The sequence below is a fragment of the Quercus robur genome, chromosome 2, assembly GCF_932294415.1.
Source record: "Quercus robur chromosome 2, dhQueRobu3.1, whole genome shotgun sequence".
Lineage (NCBI taxonomy): Eukaryota > Viridiplantae > Streptophyta > Magnoliopsida > Fagales > Fagaceae > Quercus > Quercus robur.
Window position 1 is genome coordinate 6,123,553 of NC_065535.1, and position 20,516 is coordinate 6,144,068.

Genomic DNA, 20,516 nt, shown 5'->3' on the forward strand with positions numbered 1-20,516 from the left:
TGTAGCCTAAGTTTACAACCTTACTCAATATTTTTTCATTGGATGTGAATTTTGAGAATTCCACCATTGGATTACGTCTTCTTCTTATATCCTCTGTACTTGCAAAATTTCAAAAAAAAAAAAAAAAATTAAAGATCAATAACTATACTATCAATAAATTGTTTTAATTGTTAGTTTTTGTAGTTAAAAATTATCCTTAAAATATAAGCTTATAGATCATATAATAAATAATATCCGATTGGCAGAAAATTTGATATGTGTATTAAGAATGTAAACAATAAAATGAAGAAGTTTCTGCGACTCATTTATAGTGCAATCATTGTAGCATTTGAGAGAGAGAGAGAGATTGGAAACTAGTGAGATATAAAAACAAATGTGTATATTTTTTTTGTTGAGTAATTTTGTGCATGATTAATCACAATTTGAGTAACAAAAATGATATAAAGAATGGGATGGAATGCTCATGGATTATTTATTTGTGTATATATATAGAGTACATGATTTAATTTAGGATAAAGTTTAGTTACAAAATTGGTTGTAGCCTAAGTTTACAACCTTACTCAATATTTTTTCATTGGATGTAAATTTTGAGAATTCCACCATTGGATTACGTCTTCTTCTTATATCCTCTGTGCTTGCAAAATTTCAAAAAAAAAAAAAAATTAAAGATCAATAACTATACTATCAATAAATTGTTTTAATTGTTAGTTTTTGTAGTTAAAAATTATCCTTAAAATATAAGCTTATAGATCATATAATAAATAATATCCGATTGACAGAAAATTTGATATGTGTATTAAGAATGTAAAGAATATACAATTTAACGGTTAGATTTTTAAAATATGTAGTAATGTTTATTTTATTGAGTAAGGTTGTAACTTTAGACTACAACTAATTTTGTAACTAAATTTTGTCTTTTAAGTTTTATATATATATATATATATATAATTGATTTTAAAGGTCATTTAATGGGTGTTTTTAGAATATTTGTTAATACATCATTTTAAGAAAGTTTTAATAACACTATCTTGGAAAATATAAAATGCTTAAATTTTTTTTTTTCTTCTTATAAAAAGTTTCTAAAATAGTTATTTTAAGAAATCCGTTAATTTTTCCCTTATTTTAAAATTGATTCCACCAACGGAGGAACTTCATATTCGAATTTTTCTACTTTTTGAAAAGGTTTTTTTTCTACATTCACCTATCAAAAAGTTATATGTTACATATGTTACTTGTATGATTATTACTTATTTTAAAACTGATTCCACCAACGGAAGAACTATCATATTCGAATTTTTCTACTTTTTGAAAAAGGTTTTTATTCTACATTCACCTATCAAAAAGTTATATGTTACATATATTACTTGTATGATTATTACTTATATTAGAAGAATGAACCTTATTTTAGTTTTTTCAGAGCGGAGTTTATGGTCTTTTTTTCCTGCAAACTTCATTCTTTCTCCATTATTTTTGTGTGTGTGTTTATTTTTTATTTTTTATTTGTTTTAAGAAAAACAAATATAGAAAGAAAAAGAATGTCTCCTACAGCTACAAGGTTCGCATGTTCTGGGGGGAAATTCCCTCCTATTGTAGACCATTATTCACCATCTATCACCATTCTGGGGGGAAATTCCCTCCTATTACACGTACAATACAAATCGCGTTTTTTGCTCCCGCCATACACGCCTCCTTCTTCACTCTCCCACACAATCAAAAACAAAAGAAACAAAGAAGTAGAAAAACATTACACAAAACCCAGACCCAATCAAGACCTCAATAAATAACAGGTTTCCCTTCTCTCTTCTCTTCTCTTCTCTTCCCTTCCCTTTCTTTCTAAACAAACTATGCTTCGGCTCTGCTTCAGAACCCGACGCTCTCTCCGTTTCCCTCTCTCTAATCACCCTCGCCTTCAATTTTCCTCTTCACAAAACCCAATCGAACCCTCAAACAATCTCAAAATTTCCCAAAAAGCCCCTCCGCCGCCACCGCCACCGCCACCGCCGCCGCCGCCTTCTTCCATTCATCACACTCTCACTACTACCACCGCCACCGCCACCGCCACCTCTGCTACAGCCTCTCTCTCTCGCAATTCCCTGCTCGCTCTCTCCGCTACACTCCTCTCCGCTTCAATCGCCTCCTACTACGCTATCCTCTCCACCTCAGACGAACACAACTCCTCCTCCTCCTCCACTTCTACTAATCCCTTGTACACCGGAATCGAACGCACGGTCAAGAAATCCTCCGATTCCGTCAACAGAATCTTCCACCACGCCAAGCAAACCGGCGTCGCCGCCTCCGTTCTCTGGCAGTCTCTCAGCTCCGTCTTGTCCTCCGCCAATCATGAGGTCCGCTCCGGCTTCGAACTTAGGGTCGCGGCGCTCCTCGCCGACATTTCCGCTGCCAATGCCAGTCGCAGGGCCGCGATCGTTGGTGCTGGAGGTGGCGCCGTCGTCGATTGGTTGCTTGAGTCCGTGGCGGTCCCCAGGGACGGGTTTGGGACTCAGGCTGAGTCGGCGAGGGCGCTCGCGTACTTGATCGCCGATCCTAATGTCTCCGCCTCCGTGCTTGGGAGGCCTCATGCTATTCCCAAGCTTCTCAGGTTCATTTTCTCATGTCACCCTCAGCGGTCGAAGAAGGTGAATTTCCATCAATTTTTTTTGATATTAATTAGATATATAAATGTTAGATTTTCATGAATTGAAGTATTGGAAAGTAGCTTTGGATTAGTTTGAACAATTGAAGAATCAATGCCATTAGCTTAATCTATAGGTTTTCTAATTTTTATTATTTATTATATAGAAATGTTAGATTTTGATGTATTCAAGTATTGGAAAGTAGCTTTGGATTAGTTTGAACAGTTGACGAATCAATGCCATTTGTGTGTGATAGTTGATTTAGTTAAATAGCTTGAAATGTTGGATTTTTCAATTATCTAAGTCTCGGAAAGTAGCTTTGTATTGGTTTGATCAATAAAGTTGATTCATTTAAATAGCTTAATCTATAGGAGTTTGGACTTTGGTTTGAAGGTCTTTCCTGTTCTTATTGTTGAGTTTAATCTACAATGATTGCATTCACTTGTAACCACATCCAATGAATTCTGAATTGTGTTCTAGGAATTCGATATATGGTTGATCATGCTTTATTATAGGGTAGTATGGACTGGTAAATATAGCATTCGCTTTATAGATTACTGTTAGAAGTACCAGCATCAAACGTAAAATCAAACAGGACAACGCCAATACTAATAAGCATTATCTTTTTTCTTGAGTAGAATAAGGCTAGTTAGTTGATGGCCCTAGATCCTTGTTTATGACTTGGAACTCATAACTTTTGACAGATTTTGTTTTAATTTTCATTTTGGACTCCATTAAAAAAAAAAAAAAAAAAAAAAAAAAAAAAAAAAAAAACCATTTTGGAGTCCACATCAAATACTAATTTGTTCGGAATTTGCAACCACCCAAAAATTTGAATGCTGAATTTCTTCCATTCGCATAAACAAGTTAAAAGTAAGATGTCGGGTTTGTGTACGTAAAACTAGAAGAGGAAAAAACCTAATTTGGTTGTTAAATTCAGGTGTAAATCTCAAAGGTGGACAGGCAATGTCTTTAAGAAACAGTTAATATAATGTGAATTGGCATATGAAAGGAACCTGAGACTGACCTGTTCGTATTGGACAATATCAATAAATAGCAAATCATCTAATTTTATTTTTGTTTTTTGTTTAATAAGTAATATGGAATATCAATATCAAATAGAACAAAACTTAGGTATAGTACTTTAGGTGCTATTCCTTAGGTTCCCCTTTTTAAGATTCAGCCATGTGAATACTTAATTAAAAAATATACCTCCATCCCATGAGAAAAAATGCACATGTCAAAATCCTAAGAGAAGAACCTAATGAACAGCATTTAAGTACTATATCTAAGTCTTGCCCTAACAAATACAAGAAATAGCTTGATCATTGTTACAGTTCTTTGATTTTTCACTAATTATTAAAACTGTCACAGACCCTCATCTTTTGATGCTTTTAGTTTTTGTTTTGCCATTGATATATTGCATTTTTGTGGGAGCAGCAATCAAGACGTAGTTCATTCGATGTTTCTGATTCTTTGAAAGGTAGGAGCATGCTTGTGGCTGCCATTATGGATATTGTTACTTCCAGCTGTGATAGTTCAGACAAGGTATCATTTCAGCCATCCCTACCAGGGCATGCTGAAACTGGAGATATTGCTGCTGCCATTCAAGTTCTTGAGGAAGGTGGCATTCACTTGGATGAATCAAATGCCAATCAAGATGATGAAGATGGTGGGAACGGAATAAAAGGGATTGGAATGAAAATTTTTGGAGGAACTACAGTATTGGGGCTTTCAAGAACAAGTGAGCTTATGGAATTAGGGATTGGTGAAACCAATCATGTACAATCAGCTAGGCATGCACCTAAAGCTTTCTTCCTACAAAATAAGCACAATGGTTCACTAATGCAAGCTAATAATTTGTCTTCTGCTGTTGTTCCTGGTCTTTGGGATGATTTGCATTGTGAACATGTTTCTGTACCTTTTGCTGCATGGGCATTAGCAAATTGGGCAACGGCATCAGAGGTGAATAGGTCTCATATTCAAGAACTGGATCAAGATGGCCATGCTGTCATGACTGCTTTAGTGGCACCAGAGAGATCTGTGAAATGGCATGGGAGTTTGGTGGCACGGTTGCTACTAGAGGACCGTAATCTGCCCTTAAATGATTCTGTTTCTGATTGGAGTTCTAGTCTTCTTTCTACTATTTCGCAGGCAAGTAAAAATGAGGACATTTCTTTGGCTCTGGTGGCATTGTCTGCCTTTCAGGTTTCTGTTGAGAGAAGCCCTGAGGCCAAAAAGATAGTGATGGAGAAGGGCCTACATCTAATGAGGGACACTGCTAAACGGTTGACAAAGCATAAGCATGTGCAAGATGCACTAGCAAAAGCACTAGAATTAATTTGTACTGGGAACATGCACTTATCCCTTGAAGAGAGTCAAAAGTGGTCTGGTATATTGCTTCCTTGGATTTTTGGGAAAAATTCCTCAGACACCGTACGATCTTCGGCCAAAAAGATACTTTCTCACATTCTTGAAGATTATGGACCATCTTCTGTACCAATTTCTCAAGGATGGTTGGCTATTCTGCTAATTGAAATCCTGGGTTCTGCCAAGACATCAGCTAAAGGAAACACTCAACCTAAAAATGACAAAGTGAAGGTTTGAAGAAATTTTCTATCTCATTGCTATTTAACATTGAAATGTGTTGCAGAAAGAAATTTTATCTGGTTATACTTCAGTTATAATTTCTTGGACTATCATTAAATTGTTTTTTTTTTAATAGATAATTCTTCTTTTCTATCAGTGCTCTTTCTCTGTTAGTATTCATGAAGTTTACTCACTTTTGCAGACTAAAATTGATCAGTCAAACATTCTTTCTGCTTCACAAATTGCTAATCAATTAGCAGTTGCTGTTGTTAATCTGGCAGTGAAGCAGCTGGGAACAGCCACTGGTTCTGTGGATACATTCCCTCTGGCAGATCTTCTTTCTCTGGAACCTTTTGTGGGACCACTTAAAAATCTAAAGAAAGATAGCCTGGCTAAGTTTGATGCTGCAGATTCTGCATCGGCAACCCTGAAGGGGATCAAAGCACTGACTGAAATTTGTGCTGAAGAGCCTCAATTTCAGGAAAAAATAACCGATTTTGGGGTTTTGTGTCTGTTGAGACGTTTTCTGTTATGTGATGATTATGAGAAACTTGCTGCAATTGAAGCGTATGATGCATCCAGAACACTCGAGGCTCAGGATCGAGTTCCAAATGGTCATGGGGAATCACCTATTTCTGATACTAATGATTCATCTAGTGTTCGTGTTCCAGCTACAGCCCACATTCGCAAGCATGCAGCTCGGCTGTTAGCTATCCTTTCACTTCTTCCAAAAGCCCAGAAGGTTATTATGGCGGATGAAACTTGGTGTAAATGGCTTGAGGATTGTGCTAATGGGAAGAGTCCAGGTTGCAGCGACCCTAAGATACAAAGTTATGCTAGGGCAACACTTCTAAATATATTTTGCAATCACCAAATTGATAAAGACCATGTAAATAAGAATCTTCCTGATACTGGTGTTTCAAACAGAGATAACAATTGTCCTCGATATAAAGATATGGTATTTTTAATCAATCCCGAACTTCCCCACTGGAAGTGTCCTGAACAAGTAGATCAGGACAATGTTCGAAGGGATAAATCTTCGACTCTGGCTACTACTGTAGCCAGTGAGGGTACGCCTGTAAACACACCCCGAAATGATGGTAGTTTTTCTAGTTCTGTTGATTATGCTGGCTCACAATCAGAACTGCCTCTTTTGGATGTTGTTTTTGTCCATGGGATCCGTGGTGGGGCTTATAGGTCTTGGCGCATAGCTGAGGACAAGACCTCAACTACGTCTGGCTTGGTAGAAAAGATTGATGAGGAAGCAGGGAAGCTAGGAACATTTTGGCCAGGTGAATGGCTTTCATCTGACATTCCTCAAGTTCGCATGTTTACTCTCAAATACAAGGTTTGTTTTGACTCTGGTACTAAATTTAAAAGGTTCTTGTTTTACTAAAAGATCTTTCTGGTATCTGCTACCTCTTGGAAATTTTGTCCTTAATTCCTTGATGACTAGTTGGTTTATGGAGGTGATCTTGAGGTCCCCATGTTCAGCATCTAATCCAGAGTTGCATGTTTTATACAGACAAATCTCACACAATGGTCTGGAGCTAGCTTGCCCCTTCAGGTTTGTATGTTTTGGTTGACAGTCAAGAAGCAGCTTTATATGTCATTTGAGTTGTTAACACCCATCATGTTATTCATACGCAAGATGTTTGTTGTATACATACAGGTTACTTTGTGATTCTTTTTAGGAAGCATGAGTTATGGGGGAATGGGAACTTTCCTTTCGAAATTTTAGCTCATATTATTTTGCACTTCTATGGTTGGTGAGCATCAATCGTTGACATGGGTATAAGATGCACAGTTCTCACACCTTGTTATTTATGGGAACCCATGGAGGTTAATGTTTGCATAATTTGAATGTATATCTTTAAGGGATTTCATCCTAGTCAGTCTAGGCCAATCCTAGGTGGTACTTCTATTGATGAGTAGAAGATGATCTTCAGATTTCCTTCATATGGAAAAAGCTATAATGTTACTTGACCTAGTTTTGATCTTTTGTGACTTCAAATTGTAGCATTTGCTTCATTCAATTGTCTCTTTATGGAATCTGCTGTTCTCACAGTTCCTTCTTTGCTGGTTGGCTTATATATAATTTGATTTCTACTGATGCTTGTCTTTTCCTGCTTCTGCTGGAAATGTGCAGGAAGTAAGCTCCATGCTATTGGAGAAGCTTGTTGCTGCAGGCATTGGGAATCGACCGGTGGTGTTTGTGACTCACAGGTTTTTATAGTGGTCTTAGGGAGGAGATTGTGTGGTTTCTTAGCAATAACAGAGAATCTTTTTGTATTTGATGCACATTAGGAAAGTGACACACGCACACACAAAGATTTTTTTCCTCTAAAGGTTTCACTGATTTTCCTTTATTTTCAATGCTGTAACTAACATAACATATTTTTGCCAAGTTTGACATCTAAAATTGATATTTGCTTCCAAATAGGCACTCATTAGCTTAACCGTGGTGCTCAAGTATTTCACTGATGATTTATGTCCCTGGAAATAAGAGTCCTTATGTCAGTAGGTTTGGTTTGATTTAGTGAATAGATGATAACTCATCCTAATGGTCAGGGAATTTTGACTACCATATCTTGTTTCTAATATATTGCTTCTATTTGCAATTTCGCATCTAATAAAATTATCAGCCAATTGGTATAAGATGGAAAAAGAAACTAATTCCATTATTGGTAGACATTGTAGGACTCCTAGAGCAACATGATGAGTCTGTTTTTGTTGTTTCACAGCATGTAGCATTTGGTCTCTCTCTGTGCGTGTGTATCATCTTATTTAATGTATTTACTTTTGCTTTTTGCAGCATGGGAGGCTTGGTTGTAAAGCAGATGCTACATAAAGCTAAGGCAGAAAATATAGATAACCTTGTGAACAACACTGCTGGAGTTGTATGCTTCAATCAATAATTAAATATTTTCTTACATTGCTGATCCTTTGATTAACTTTCAATTATCAATTCTTTATGATGCTTGTGTCTTAACCTGGTTTCAGGTGTTCTATAGCTGCCCACATTTTGGCAGCAAACTAGCAGACATGCCTTGGCGAATGGGCCTGGTTTTTCGCCCTGCCCCAACTGTGAGTATATGATCTTTATAAACTAAGCTGGGTTATTATCCCCCCACCCCCAATAACACGTGATTGTTGGTTTCTACATTATCTTGTAGTTAAAATAATCGTTGTACAAGTAGATGTTAATAGCATTTAATTCATGCTGTTCTTAGATAGGGGAGCTAAGGAGTGGGTCGCCGAGACTAGTAGAGCTTAACGACTATATCCGAGACCTTCATAAGAAAGGGGTGCTTGATGTCCTCAGTTTCTGTGAGGTAGTCCACAGTTTGGTTAAAATAGTGTATCTCTTCCCGTGTATCTTTTTCTGAGCTTAAGAGGTAGCTGGTAACTGTTTTGCAGACCAAGGTTACTCCCCTTGTTGAAGGTTACGGAGGATGGGCCTTCCGAATGGAAATAGTATCAATTGAATCAGCATATCCTGGATTTGGCGAACTTGTTGTAAGTATGACTTTGATAAACATATGACACTTAGGCTGAAGAAGACAAAGAGGTCTTTTGCCTAAGTAGTTAGGTTTTAAAAATTTGGTTGAAATGACTTTAGAGTGTCATTGCATATGTAGTGTTGGCTGTTGAACATGAACATACCCTTCATGCCTTGCAAATTAGTTTTTAACTTTTTTCTTTATTAGCAGGAAAAGCTTTAAAGCTTGTTTAGACTTTGCCATGAGCCATCAATTATCTTGGAAGTATTTGTCAGTTACTAGTCCTCCATTTGTTTTCATGACATGCTGATACATCACTGCACATTGGTTTGAGTCTAGTCTGCATCTTGTAGAGGAGATAATCTTTTCTGATTAAATTAGTGACGTGCTATATATGTTATTTATAATTAGTTAACAGGTAAGCATTAGAAAAATGCAAAATCTTTTGATTGGGTATTCTTGTACATTTCAATGATTTCATAGATTGGTTCCTGGAAACTGTGGCATTCAACCTTTTTACATATGTTTTTGTCAAACATGAGTATGTCTTGGGCCTGTTGTTTTATCAAAGTATTGGTCGACAGTGTTTAAGAACATGTGTTATTTTCAGCAGCAGATGGGAGACCTTTAAGATGTTAATTCTTAGATTTGAGCAGTTAGGGAATGATATTGATCTCACATTTGTAGGCTGAAAAGATTGATAGGATGCACATGGTGAGGGATCAACTGAATATATTGTGAGGTGATCAGTTAGAGGATCAATCTGGACAGATGTCGGGCCTTTCATTTTCTCTGAAATGGATTTACTTTGCGGCTTATATAGTTCTAGGAACTTGGCCTCATAGCCTTGCCGTTTTAAATGATGACAACTTCAAATGAATGCATGATCTTCTAGCTCATGCGTATTACTTATCATTCTTCCTATTCATCATCCCTTCACTTACATATTTTACTTTTCTTAACAGGTACTAGAGTCAACAGATCATATTAATTCATGTAAACCAATTAACCGTTCAGATCCTTCGTATACTCGGACATTAGAATTTTTGCAGAAGCTGATAGAGCGTTATAGGTGACGGCATTACTCAGTTTTGCCCACTGAATTTGTGCAATTAATCACTAGAAAGTCTGGAGCTGGGCTCCACTGGTTACCAAGATGACTATAGGAGCTGTGGAAGAAATATTGCAGATGGTTGCGAGCACAATTCATCTGCAAGTCTGGCAGCCTGTATATAAGAATGCTTGCTGATCTGTTGAGATGACATCGGAGGACCATGGACCTAATAATTGGGCCTAAACTGCACAGAGACTTTTTCTCACATTCTTTGTCTTTTAATCCTCGATATCAATTTTCTTCTTCTTCTCCAATCTGTACATCATTCATTGCAACCATTTTTTATTCTTTGTACATTGTGGATAAGCCTCCATTTAGGTTAGGTTTACAAAGGTGTTGTATGTACATGTACTTCAAAGAAAGAAAAAGAAAAATCAATACAAATCTACATTACCATTACCATTCGCTAAACAGATTTTGTAAGTTTTTGTGTATTGTATGAGTAAGGAATAAGTTTTTGCTAAATTTTACAACATGTTTAAATATAAACTTGTAATAGGTACCCAATAATTCCACTGTAATCAAGTTTCAAAAAAAAAAAAAATTCCACTGTAATCACAGCCCGTGAGGCCAAAAAGCCCAATAATAGCTACGAAGCCCATTAACTTGAAGCCCAAATGCTGTAATACAAGAAAATATCAGTAATAAGAAGTTCAGAACCACCATTGCCTCTCTCTCTCTCTCCCCCTCCTGTTGGAGTTCCAAAACGATGTCGTTATGGAAGACGACGGTGCAGCAACCTCTTCTACTACTACAACTACAACAACAACAACACTCAACGCCAATGCATTCTTCTTCCTTCATTTCAACGAACACGATGAATCAGAAGAAGAAGAGTACGAGTAACAGAAGAGCCCTAATTCTATGTTGTTCTGGTTCCAACACGTCGTCGTATTCACCATCTCCGTCGATTTCAACAACAACAACAACAACCAGTGCTCCGCCAATTATAAAGCGGAGGAAGAGGTATAGGAGGCAGTATCCAGGAGAAAGCATAGGAATCACTGAAGAGATGAGGTTCGTTGCTATGAGACTCCGAAACGTTAAAGGCAAAAAATACACTAAAGATTCACTCAGTGAAGACGAAAAAGAAGACGATAATTTAGGTTCAGACAACGATAATGATGGTGATGATGATGGAGGAGTGACGTGGCAGCCCAGCATGGAAGGGTTCCTCAATTATTTGGTTGATAGCAAGCTCGTCTTCAACACTGTAGAGCGCATTGTCGATGAATCCAGTCACGTTGCCTGTGAGTGACCGAGTTTAATTTTATTTTTTGTCCTGACAATCTGTGATGCTAATTTTTTTTTTTTTTTTTTTTTTTTCAAACGGAAAATGTTTTCTTGAAAATGAATCATTTTCAGGGAAAACATTTTCTTGAAAACTAACTCATTTTTCTTGTGTTTGGTTGTGACCTTGAAAATGAGCTGGAAATCATTTGTGGCTGGTAGTTTATTTATGGTGGTTTCTTAAGCATGTGTAGTTTTGGAAAACGTTATTCGCGCGGAAAACATTTTCCACTTTATTGGAACTGTCCAAACACTGGATAATACAGAAATTGCTACAAAACAAACAGAGCATTAAAGAAATCGCTTTTAGTCCCTAAAAAACTTAAATTGACTAATTTTTGTTCTTAACAAATTTTTTAAGTGATCATTTTTAGTCTCTAATGTGTCTAATATAATGATGATGTGTCAGTTTTTAGTTTGTCCACGTTGTTAATGCACTAAAATTGCTTATGAGCTAAACTTTAGGAACCAATCGTGTATTTAAGCCCATTGATGAAAAAAAAATTGTAGGAAAATGTTGATGCAAGAAAATAAGAGTCGGTGTTTTTGTGAGATTCTAATGTGTGGGATTTTATTATTTTATTACAGATGCCTATTTCAGAAAAACTGGATTGGAACGATCAGAAGCTCTTGAAAAAGATTTAGATTGGCTTGGGCAGCAGGGCTTTGTGATTCCTGAACCTAGCGGTCCGGGGATTTCTTATGCCAAGTATTTGGGGGAACTTTCAGAGAAGAGTGCCCCATTGTTCATGTGCCATTTCTACAATATATATTTTTCGCATATAGCAGGAGGTCAAGTGATAGCAAGACAGGTATGCGTGATTTTATATTCTTGTCCATGCTGCTTCAGCAATTTGATGCTGTATCGGTGTTTCATGATTGGAAAATATTTTTTTACAGTAATTTATTGAGTATTTGGAAATGATACAACAACAACAACAATAACAATCAAGCCTTAGCCTCTGGGTGACACCCCAACATGTATTTGTAGATGATTCAAGTTTAAAGTTGAAATGAAGTTGGTTTTTTTATAGACATGGCACGGACACATAGATTCACTTGTGTGTATTTGTGTGATTTCTGTGTTATTTTCATTTTACATTTATCACAAATTTTAAGCAACACTCATTTATTGAGCCCTAAGCACTTTCAATAATTTGGACAATGTATGGTTATTCTTTCACTGCATGTCCCTGGATGGGTTGATGGTCGATGGCTTGTATAAAACTTTTCCCTATTTGGACCCATCAAGAAAAATTAAAGCTCTTCAAATGTTTCTATTTCTTTCAAGCATGTGTATCAAACTATCAATACAGCACTTTCTTGTTGATATGTTGTCTTTAGGTTTCTGAGAAGCTCCTAGAAGGAAGGGAGTTGGAATTCTTCAGATGGGAGGGCAATGATGCAGAGTTGATAAAAGATGTTCGTGAGAAGCTCAACATGCTTGGCGAGGTTAATACATGTGCCTGCCATGTCTAATTGATTTGCATTAGTTTGAAGTTGGGAGATCTCTAATACTTATCTATTGGATGTTTGAAATTCTTTGATGTAGCACTGGTGTCGTGATGAGAAAAACAGATGCCTAAAAGAAGCAACAAAGGCATTTCGTTTCCTGGGGCAGATTGTCCGCTTGATCATCTTATGAAGTCATCTCAAATTACAATTCTGAATGTTTTTCAAGAGGTGAAGCTGCAATTCTTCTTTTTTGTTTGTTCATTATTAAATTGAACAGATATGCTGAAAATCATTTCAATGACTTTCCTCATGCTCTATTACCTTGAAGCATTTTTAGTTAGCTTGATCACCTTATTAAGTTTTTTCTTTTTTGATAACTCTGATCCCTTTACTAAGTTATCCTATCAAAAAGTCCTATTGGACTGGATGATTGATGTGCAGGTGGCTGGATCTCAGTTCTTTTCCCCCAAAGTAAAGCAAAGCTTCCTCTGAATGACTCCTGGTATGCTCTGGGTTTTTGAAGTTGCCCTTTTAGTCTTATAGTGTTTTAGTGCCATGTAGACTACTAAGTTCATTCTTTATGATATTCAAGCATACTACCTGATGTTGACCAGTAGGTAAAGTTACAAGCCTTTTGAAAATTGTTAACAATATTTTATCTGATGGACTATGGAAAGAAATTTCCTATCCTTTGAAGAACAAACCATGTTATGGGTTGATGATCTATTTTTATTCTAAAATTAAAATTGTATTATGTATTACTATGAGACCTACTACCTGATGTTGACCAGTAAGTTCAGTTACAAGCCTTTTGAAAATTGTTAACAATATTTTATCTGATGGACTATGGAAAGAAATTGCCTTTTGTTTTGAACTAAACATGTAATGGGTTGATAATCTTATTCTAAAAATAAAATGATATTATCTATTACTAATTGACCTCAATTTTGAAATCCCCTTGAAACAAGGTTCTGTTTTTGCTGGTAACCACTACGTTTCTGCCACTCCACCATTGCTACCTCACACACTTGTTGTAGGTGTTGCAGATGGGATTTTCACCTTGGGCACAACTTCCTTTTGTTCTCTCTCTCTCTCTCTACTAAGAAACATACACACCCCTTTTTGGAGGTGCAACGTGGTTTGGGTTGGTAGTGGTTTGATTCTGGGAAAATTAACAATCAATACAACCAAATTCAACCCAAAACCAAACGGAATTAGCTATAGAAATGAACCAACCCAAACCAAATATCTTTTTCTGGATTGGCTCAGTTTGGTTATATGGGTCTCTTGTCTCTTAAAAACAAAATGGACTAGTATATTAAAGAGTAGAAGCAGATATAGAGGACAAAAGAAAAGGGATAGTACACACTATTTGATGATGTATCTATAATTTTATATTGCAGCAATGTATAATATTAAGATTTGTACGTAATATATATAGTTCGGGTTGGGTCAGGTAACACAATTCTCTAACTCAGAGAATCGAACCAAACCAACTCAAATCAGTCTTTTTGGTTTGGGTCCTATGGATCGAGTTGTGGCCTTGTCACCAACCACCATTTTCTTATGTGGCTGGAGGTGTCAATTTTCCCAAAGTCCGTTGGCCTTGTTTCTGACATTCTCTTGATATGCACTTTCTTTTGCTCTTTTGTTTTCCTCTCGTTTATCATTGTTTGCAATGAGTTTTATAATTTCTATGTTGTTCATTCTTAAGGCTGATGTCCATGTCTCGAGACATTAGTGGCATAGTCATGTGAGAACACTATTTGTACCTGGATTATAACCCTAGAAGCTACCCTCAATCTTAGCCAAAAGGCCGAGGATGGTATAACCCTAGAAGCTAGAAAGGACCAGCAGAGATGCTACACTGGCTGAACTTGGGCGTGACAAAATTCTTATGAGATTTTTTTTTTTTTTTTTTTTGGGTGTAATTTGCAGTACTGCTATGTTTAGCTCTACATGGGTTGGCTAGTGCTAATATGGTTGTTTATACTTTATGCTGGTGGTGAAATTTGTGTTCAGTAATGTCAATGAAATTTGTATGATTTAATCAAGCAATTAGGTAAACTAAGTGTTGTACTGCTTTTTCTTTGCAGGGTACAATGTTACATTTACATTGTACTGGATTACAATTTTAAACTAAAGGTCAATTTGATTTTGGCCTTTTTTTATTTCATTTAAAATTTTACATTTTCCCCATAAATAAATGTACACAATTGCCTAACTGAACCTTTTCATTCATAGCTTGGCTTATTTACAATCCTAGATAAGCAGCACCGCATGAAAAAGAATGAATTATTGTACAACTGATCATGTGTAGCACTGTTTTACAAAACATTATTTGTTGCTATCATCAGCCCTAGGCAGTGAGTATTTGACCAAGAAATCGGATTTATTATTCTGTTTCACTTCCACTGGAATCATTAAGGAGATTCAGGACTATGTTTTTGTGGAATAACGAATTTGTCAATAATTCTAACTATGTTTAACGGCTCTTGATCCGAATCAGCAGCTTTCCATTGGCTGGGATTCTCTCTAAGGTGGCTCAACTGATTTATTAGTCTCCTCCCATTTAGGATCCAGCTCCCAATCCTCTGCTACCTAAATATCAATGATCCAGATCCCATATTCATTAGGTTCAAGGATTTGATATAAGTTATAACAATATGAAAAATTAAAATTAAAAACTTTTTTCCTCCTATAAAAGATAGATGCTCTATTTTTGTTCATGTATATACTAGAGTCCACCATTCAAATTCAAGCACAAAAATAAACAATTTGGCTTTACTAATTTAAATTAATTGCTTGTCTATAAATTTATTTGAATGTTATTTATTTATATATAATTCCACCTGTAAGGGTTAATTTCTTACCTTATCAACTGCAAGGGTGAAAACTTCAAGATCACCATTATGTTTGATATGAAATCGCGTGAATGCCTTGTAATCAGCAATCCTAAGTGAGGAGAAGGCTTCATCGTAGTGTAAGTTAAACCAATTGATGCAAATGTATAGGTAGCTTCCAAATACAAGGGAAACTGCAGGGGTTGACAAGACCCAGAAATAAAGGAAGATGGAAGCATAATATATGATTGCACCCCATCGAGAGATAGACTCCATCCCATTCTTGCAAATATTGCTTCGTGTCACAGCCATGAGCTGATTGCACATTTCATATGAATATTGTTCAGTAAAGAAGAGGAAGAAGAAGCATGTCTGTGGAGTAACTAAGAGCATTTCTCACGTAATAAATTGTGAATTTGTGATAAAACAAACATTACTTTTACATAAGCTTACAACTGATATCATTTTTATTAACATAAATCACAAGAGTAGTGTTTATTTCACACTTGTGTGGTAGTAACACTAAAATCGCGAGTCTAACTCACGATTTTGAAATTGAAAACGTGAATTAACTCATGATTTCATTGTTCTTTTAGACGTGTGTATACGCAATAGTGTGTAAAAATCACAATATATGTTACTTTAGCCATTGAATTATTATTTTTTTTTTTTTGGGTCCCTGTACCTATTGTTCTCACCTCTGGTAGATCAAATGCAGACATGAGATACTTGATACATGCCGGATAAAGCCCAAAAGTCCATCGTTTTATACTATCTTGAATGGCAATTGGAACTGGGAGGTGCCTATGGAACATAGTTTGGTGACACCGATATAAAGAGTGATAGCCTGAACAAGAAAAAAAAATTTTGGTTGAATTTGTTAGCATGTAAGTGTTAGGTCTTATTTTAGTTGTTTCTTTACTATCTTAGATGTACATAAATCAATCAACATATAACAGAAAACATAACCGTACTCTTTCAAACAATTTGAAGCAAGAAAGAAATTCATGAAATGTCACATAACAGAAAGGAAAAACTGGCCTGAAGTTGCTACAAGTTTATGCCGGACAAAGGTCTCAATACCCAATTCCAGCACCAACATTAGAATTAGAGCTGCGGCCAGATGAGCAGAAACATGAAGAACTCCAATCATAACCCGTGTCTTACATGACGCTTTGGAAGGTACAAATGCAACTGCCAGAATTAGCAATAGCGTAGCACCTCCCAGAGACACATAAGAGAGATCCATCATGTATATAAAAGCATTCCACACTGAGCCAAAGAAACTCCTCGAGAAACCAGAAATTGAATCTTCCTTGAAAATGTGATCAAGCTCACACTGGAGAAGAACATGAAAAAGGAAAAAAATAGTAGTAAAAATCAACTTGATACTGTCTACTAATATAAATTTTCCAATGACTTCCTAATGTTTCCTACGGAGAGATTTAAATCTGAGAGAGAAACCATTATAAATTTGAGTAGTCTACTAGGAGTAGAAAAGAAATTCACCTGTGGGAACATAGAAAAGACCAGCATAAAGTAAATAATGCCACCAATAAAGTCAAACTGCCAATTTTCCTTTCTGAAATTCCAAATATTTCTTAATGCAAGCTGCAAATTAAAAATCAATAAGATGTATTAAGCAAGAAGCAGAAGAAAAATGTTATAAAATGTGAAGTTGGTAATTAAAGGGAACGGAAGAACAAAAAATAAAATTTCACTATTACCCTTCTTGAAATTTTATAAGGAGGATAAGCATGTTTGCACTTATAGGAAACTCCATGAGATTCATTGAAATCGCTAAAGACATGGGTGGGATGTGCAAATGCACCACCACAACCATTTACAAGTAGATGTTGGGGATAAATTGGTCCATTCCTTCTTTTTGACTGAGAATTATCTAACTCATCTGATCTAACAACTGAGTGGCGCATATAGTGATGTATATCCCCAGCAATTCGAAGTTTACACCTTTCTTTTAAAATGTTACATATCAGGTCTGAGACATTATTTCCATTTGATTGGTAGTCTGAAGCATCTTTTCGAGAATCACCATTCTCATACCAATCAAGAAGCCAATCTGGTTGGTGTGTCATGATGATTACTGAGTTTGTCCTTCTCACCTTAATTACACAGTTATATACAAGCAAGGTAAAGTCAATTAACATTAAGATCATCCATATAATAATAATACATATTTATATACTTCATGGTATAAAATGCATGTGCATGCATAGGCAATTAATTACTCTCATCCAGTAATTTAATGCTTTGAGTAAGTAAACATATGTATGTATATACCGTTTTCCTAGCTAATTTAGAGAAGAATTCGAATTGGTAGACATCAATATCACCATGGAGTGCAAGATCAAGACCGAATATCCACCATCCCATAGGGAGTTGCAAGGCGAAATAACTCTTCTTCTGAGGCATGAACCACCCACCCAACCAGCTTTTATGACATATATTTCTCGTAAAGGTGTGAAGTCCATCAAACCAATCTATCAAGCAAAAACAAAATATTACCACAAAACAATGGCAATCTAGATTGATAGGCTAAAAACGAATTGACCCCTTGTGATAAATTAATCAATTAATTTAGCCAAGTGAATTAATTAAGTTAATTAACATGCAAACACGTGGTAGCACAAATAAATCACAAATAAACTAATTATGCAGCGGAAAATAAATAACACGGTGATTTGTTTACGAATGGGGAAAACCTAATGGCAAAAACCCCCACCAGGTGATTTTCAGGTCACCATTCCCGAAATTCCACTATTATCAAAATAAGCGGTTACAAGTAAAGGAATCCTAGTACCTTATACTAACCTACAGTTGAAACCTTACCCCAATACCCAATTGGACTTGTTCTGTAGTGACAATTTCCCCTTTTGATGTACGGCTCCCAAGTACGTGACTAACCAATACGCGGATCCCAGTATGCGACTTCAAACACCAACTAGAGAAGGTTGTTGGCTGCAAAGTTCTTCAGTTCATCCCAACGATGAAGATTAAGAAGATGCTTGGTCACAAAACCCTAGGGTGCACATACACAGCAACTTCTTCACAAGAACGATGAACTAGGGTAAAACTTTGTCTCCGGTTACAAATTGCTTGAACAGACTTTTCTCAACACTTGTGCAACTTGTGTACACTTTGACGGTTCTTAAAATAATCATTTTATATGTCTAGGGTTAGAAAAAAAGAAAGCCCAAACACATAATCACGGATTAGAGTCAAAACAGAACTAGAATTCTGTTTTTCATAAAACTCGACAGATACCTGTCTGTCGAGATGCTGTTGAGCAGCTGTCGAGCCATGGGGCTGGAACAACTTCTTAAGCTCGATGGATAGCTAGCTGTCGAGCTTTAATGAACAGTATTTCTTCAGCTTGAATCTTGGACAGACTTGCATGTCTTTAACACTTGATCTTGAAACACAGTTTCTTAAAGTATTAAACACATCCTAGATCTACTCAAATACAAGTAAAGTTCGTTTTGTCAAAGGATTAGCCAATTACATAAAATAATGACATATGTGATTCACTTGCCTAACAAGTGAATCACATATGTCCTAACATAGATGCAAGTGTTTTTAAAGGAGTATGAAGAATGTTCTTTTCCAAAACCCAAAAATAAAAAAAGTGATACATGAATGGCAATTTTCATCGAAAATATATAGTAAAAAGATTTCCAATGAATTGAAGATGATCCTAATACTTTTTTTCTATAGGATACTATAAGTTTATCATGAATATAGTAAAGTGAAACCACATATATTTATTGAGACATCAATTTATATTTTGTAAGTTATTTTTGTAATAAAATTAAAACTACTTTTTATCATGTTTCCTTCATATATAAAAGATATTCCCTCTTTTTCTGATTCAAAAAAAGTAATTAAGAAGATGATAAAGCTAGTTCTCAAAAAAAAAAAGAAGATGATAAAGCTATATGAAATCTAAGACCAACCATGGTTTCCAAGAATAGCAAAACACCGAGGTCCATTATATGACAATGATTGTCTTCATTTTTCAGTTCCTTTTTTGTCTTGCTTCAACTTAGTCATCCCAGGAGGGATTGCAGACTTGTCGACAACCATACGTTGTTGTTCATAATAGGGAGGCATCTCATCAAGCTTCTTGACACCCATACGTCCTTGTTCATCACAGGGTGGTGGCTGAAGTGCATACTTAAAAGGACGAAAAAGGTGCCTTTCATATGTAAACTCTGAGGGATTGGGATACCTATAATAATAAAAGCAACGATTGTTTCACATAATACCCACACTTTTATAATTGATATCCACATTTTTACTTGATATGAAAGAGTGTTAACATGATGTAAACAAGTATGAATACTCTTGGATGTGAAACAATCAAAATTAAATCCTAAAAGCAAATGTTCAAAATTAAACAACATATGTGACAGCAAGTAATATATAAACATAGTAGTAACACAATTGAAGGTGAATAGTATAGCTCTTAGCAAAAAGAAGTAGAATAGTATAACAAATGAAAATTTAACAACAATCATGTATGTCACCTCAATAATTATTTAAAAAAATAGTAAAATTTTTTGCCTCAAATCAAAAAAATTAAAAGGCTAACTACATAAAGAAAATGTCAAATTATCATGTTATGAATCATAATATGTATTGCCAACTTATGCAAGATCCCCACCAATGAGTAATAAGTCTCCACGTTTTAAGATTTCAGAACTAGTTTTAATATGGGGCTGAGCAAGTAGTCGTGCTAGAGTATAAGTGGAGTTCCCACCATCACCGGTGTCAACCATGAAGTCAAACCATAGTTCTTTTTCTTTACTAAAATGATCATATAAATAAGGGATAATTACAACAAACCGACCTGTACTATGGCCCATTTTCATTTTGCCTACCTGTGGTTTAAAACTTTACACTTTGCCCACCTCAACTTCAATCCGTTACCCACCTCACCCTCAGACGTTAGAAAAACACCCTTTTGTTAAAATCAGAACATAATATGGATTAAAAACACGAACCATGAGTTCTTTTCCTCATGAGCCCTAGAAACATGAAAATCCTTGGAGAAACCCCATTCTGCATC

General features: G+C 35.8%; 2 protein-coding genes and 1 pseudogene across 8 annotated transcripts; 2 read left to right on the forward strand and 1 right to left on the reverse strand.

Annotated features, from left to right (window-relative positions):
* The first annotated feature begins 1,550 nt into the window (after nt 1–1,550).
* Nucleotides 1,551–10,250, forward strand: LOC126711712 (uncharacterized). Of its 2 annotated transcripts, none has more exons than XM_050411280.1 (10): nt 1,551–2,636; nt 4,074–5,234; nt 5,425–6,570; nt 6,748–6,789; nt 7,372–7,448; nt 8,038–8,122; nt 8,226–8,309; nt 8,456–8,557; nt 8,643–8,741; nt 9,691–10,250. In XM_050411280.1, exons 1-10 carry the CDS (start codon nt 1,845–1,847, stop codon nt 9,799–9,801), a joined length of 3,699 nt encoding a protein of 1,232 aa, XP_050267237.1. In that variant the 5' UTR covers nt 1,551–1,844; the 3' UTR covers nt 9,802–10,250. The 2 variants fall into 2 exon arrangements, with proteins under 2 accessions (XP_050267237.1, XP_050267238.1); XM_050411281.1 differs by having other exon boundaries at nt 2,473–2,636; nt 4,117–5,234.
* Nucleotides 10,251–10,489: 239 nt separating this feature from the next.
* LOC126711754 (probable inactive heme oxygenase 2, chloroplastic) lies at nt 10,490–14,827 on the forward strand. 6 transcript variants are annotated; one of them, XR_007650741.1, is made up of 6 exons: nt 10,490–11,089; nt 11,718–11,941; nt 12,474–12,581; nt 12,682–12,812; nt 12,997–13,086; nt 14,681–14,827. XR_007650741.1 is itself a non-coding variant. In XM_050411283.1 (5 exons), exons 1-4 carry the CDS (start codon nt 10,549–10,551, stop codon nt 12,772–12,774), a joined length of 966 nt encoding a protein of 321 aa, XP_050267240.1. In that variant the 5' UTR covers nt 10,490–10,548; the 3' UTR covers nt 12,775–12,812; nt 12,997–13,348. The 6 variants fall into 6 exon arrangements, 2 of the variants coding, with proteins under 2 accessions (XP_050267240.1, XP_050267241.1); XR_007650753.1 differs by having other exon boundaries at nt 13,026–13,086; XR_007650735.1 differs by lacking the exon at nt 14,681–14,827 and adding an exon at nt 14,299–14,665.
* LOC126693959 (uncharacterized) lies at nt 14,784–19,702 on the reverse strand (annotated as a pseudogene).
* Between the last annotated feature and the right edge of the window lie 814 nt (nt 19,703–20,516).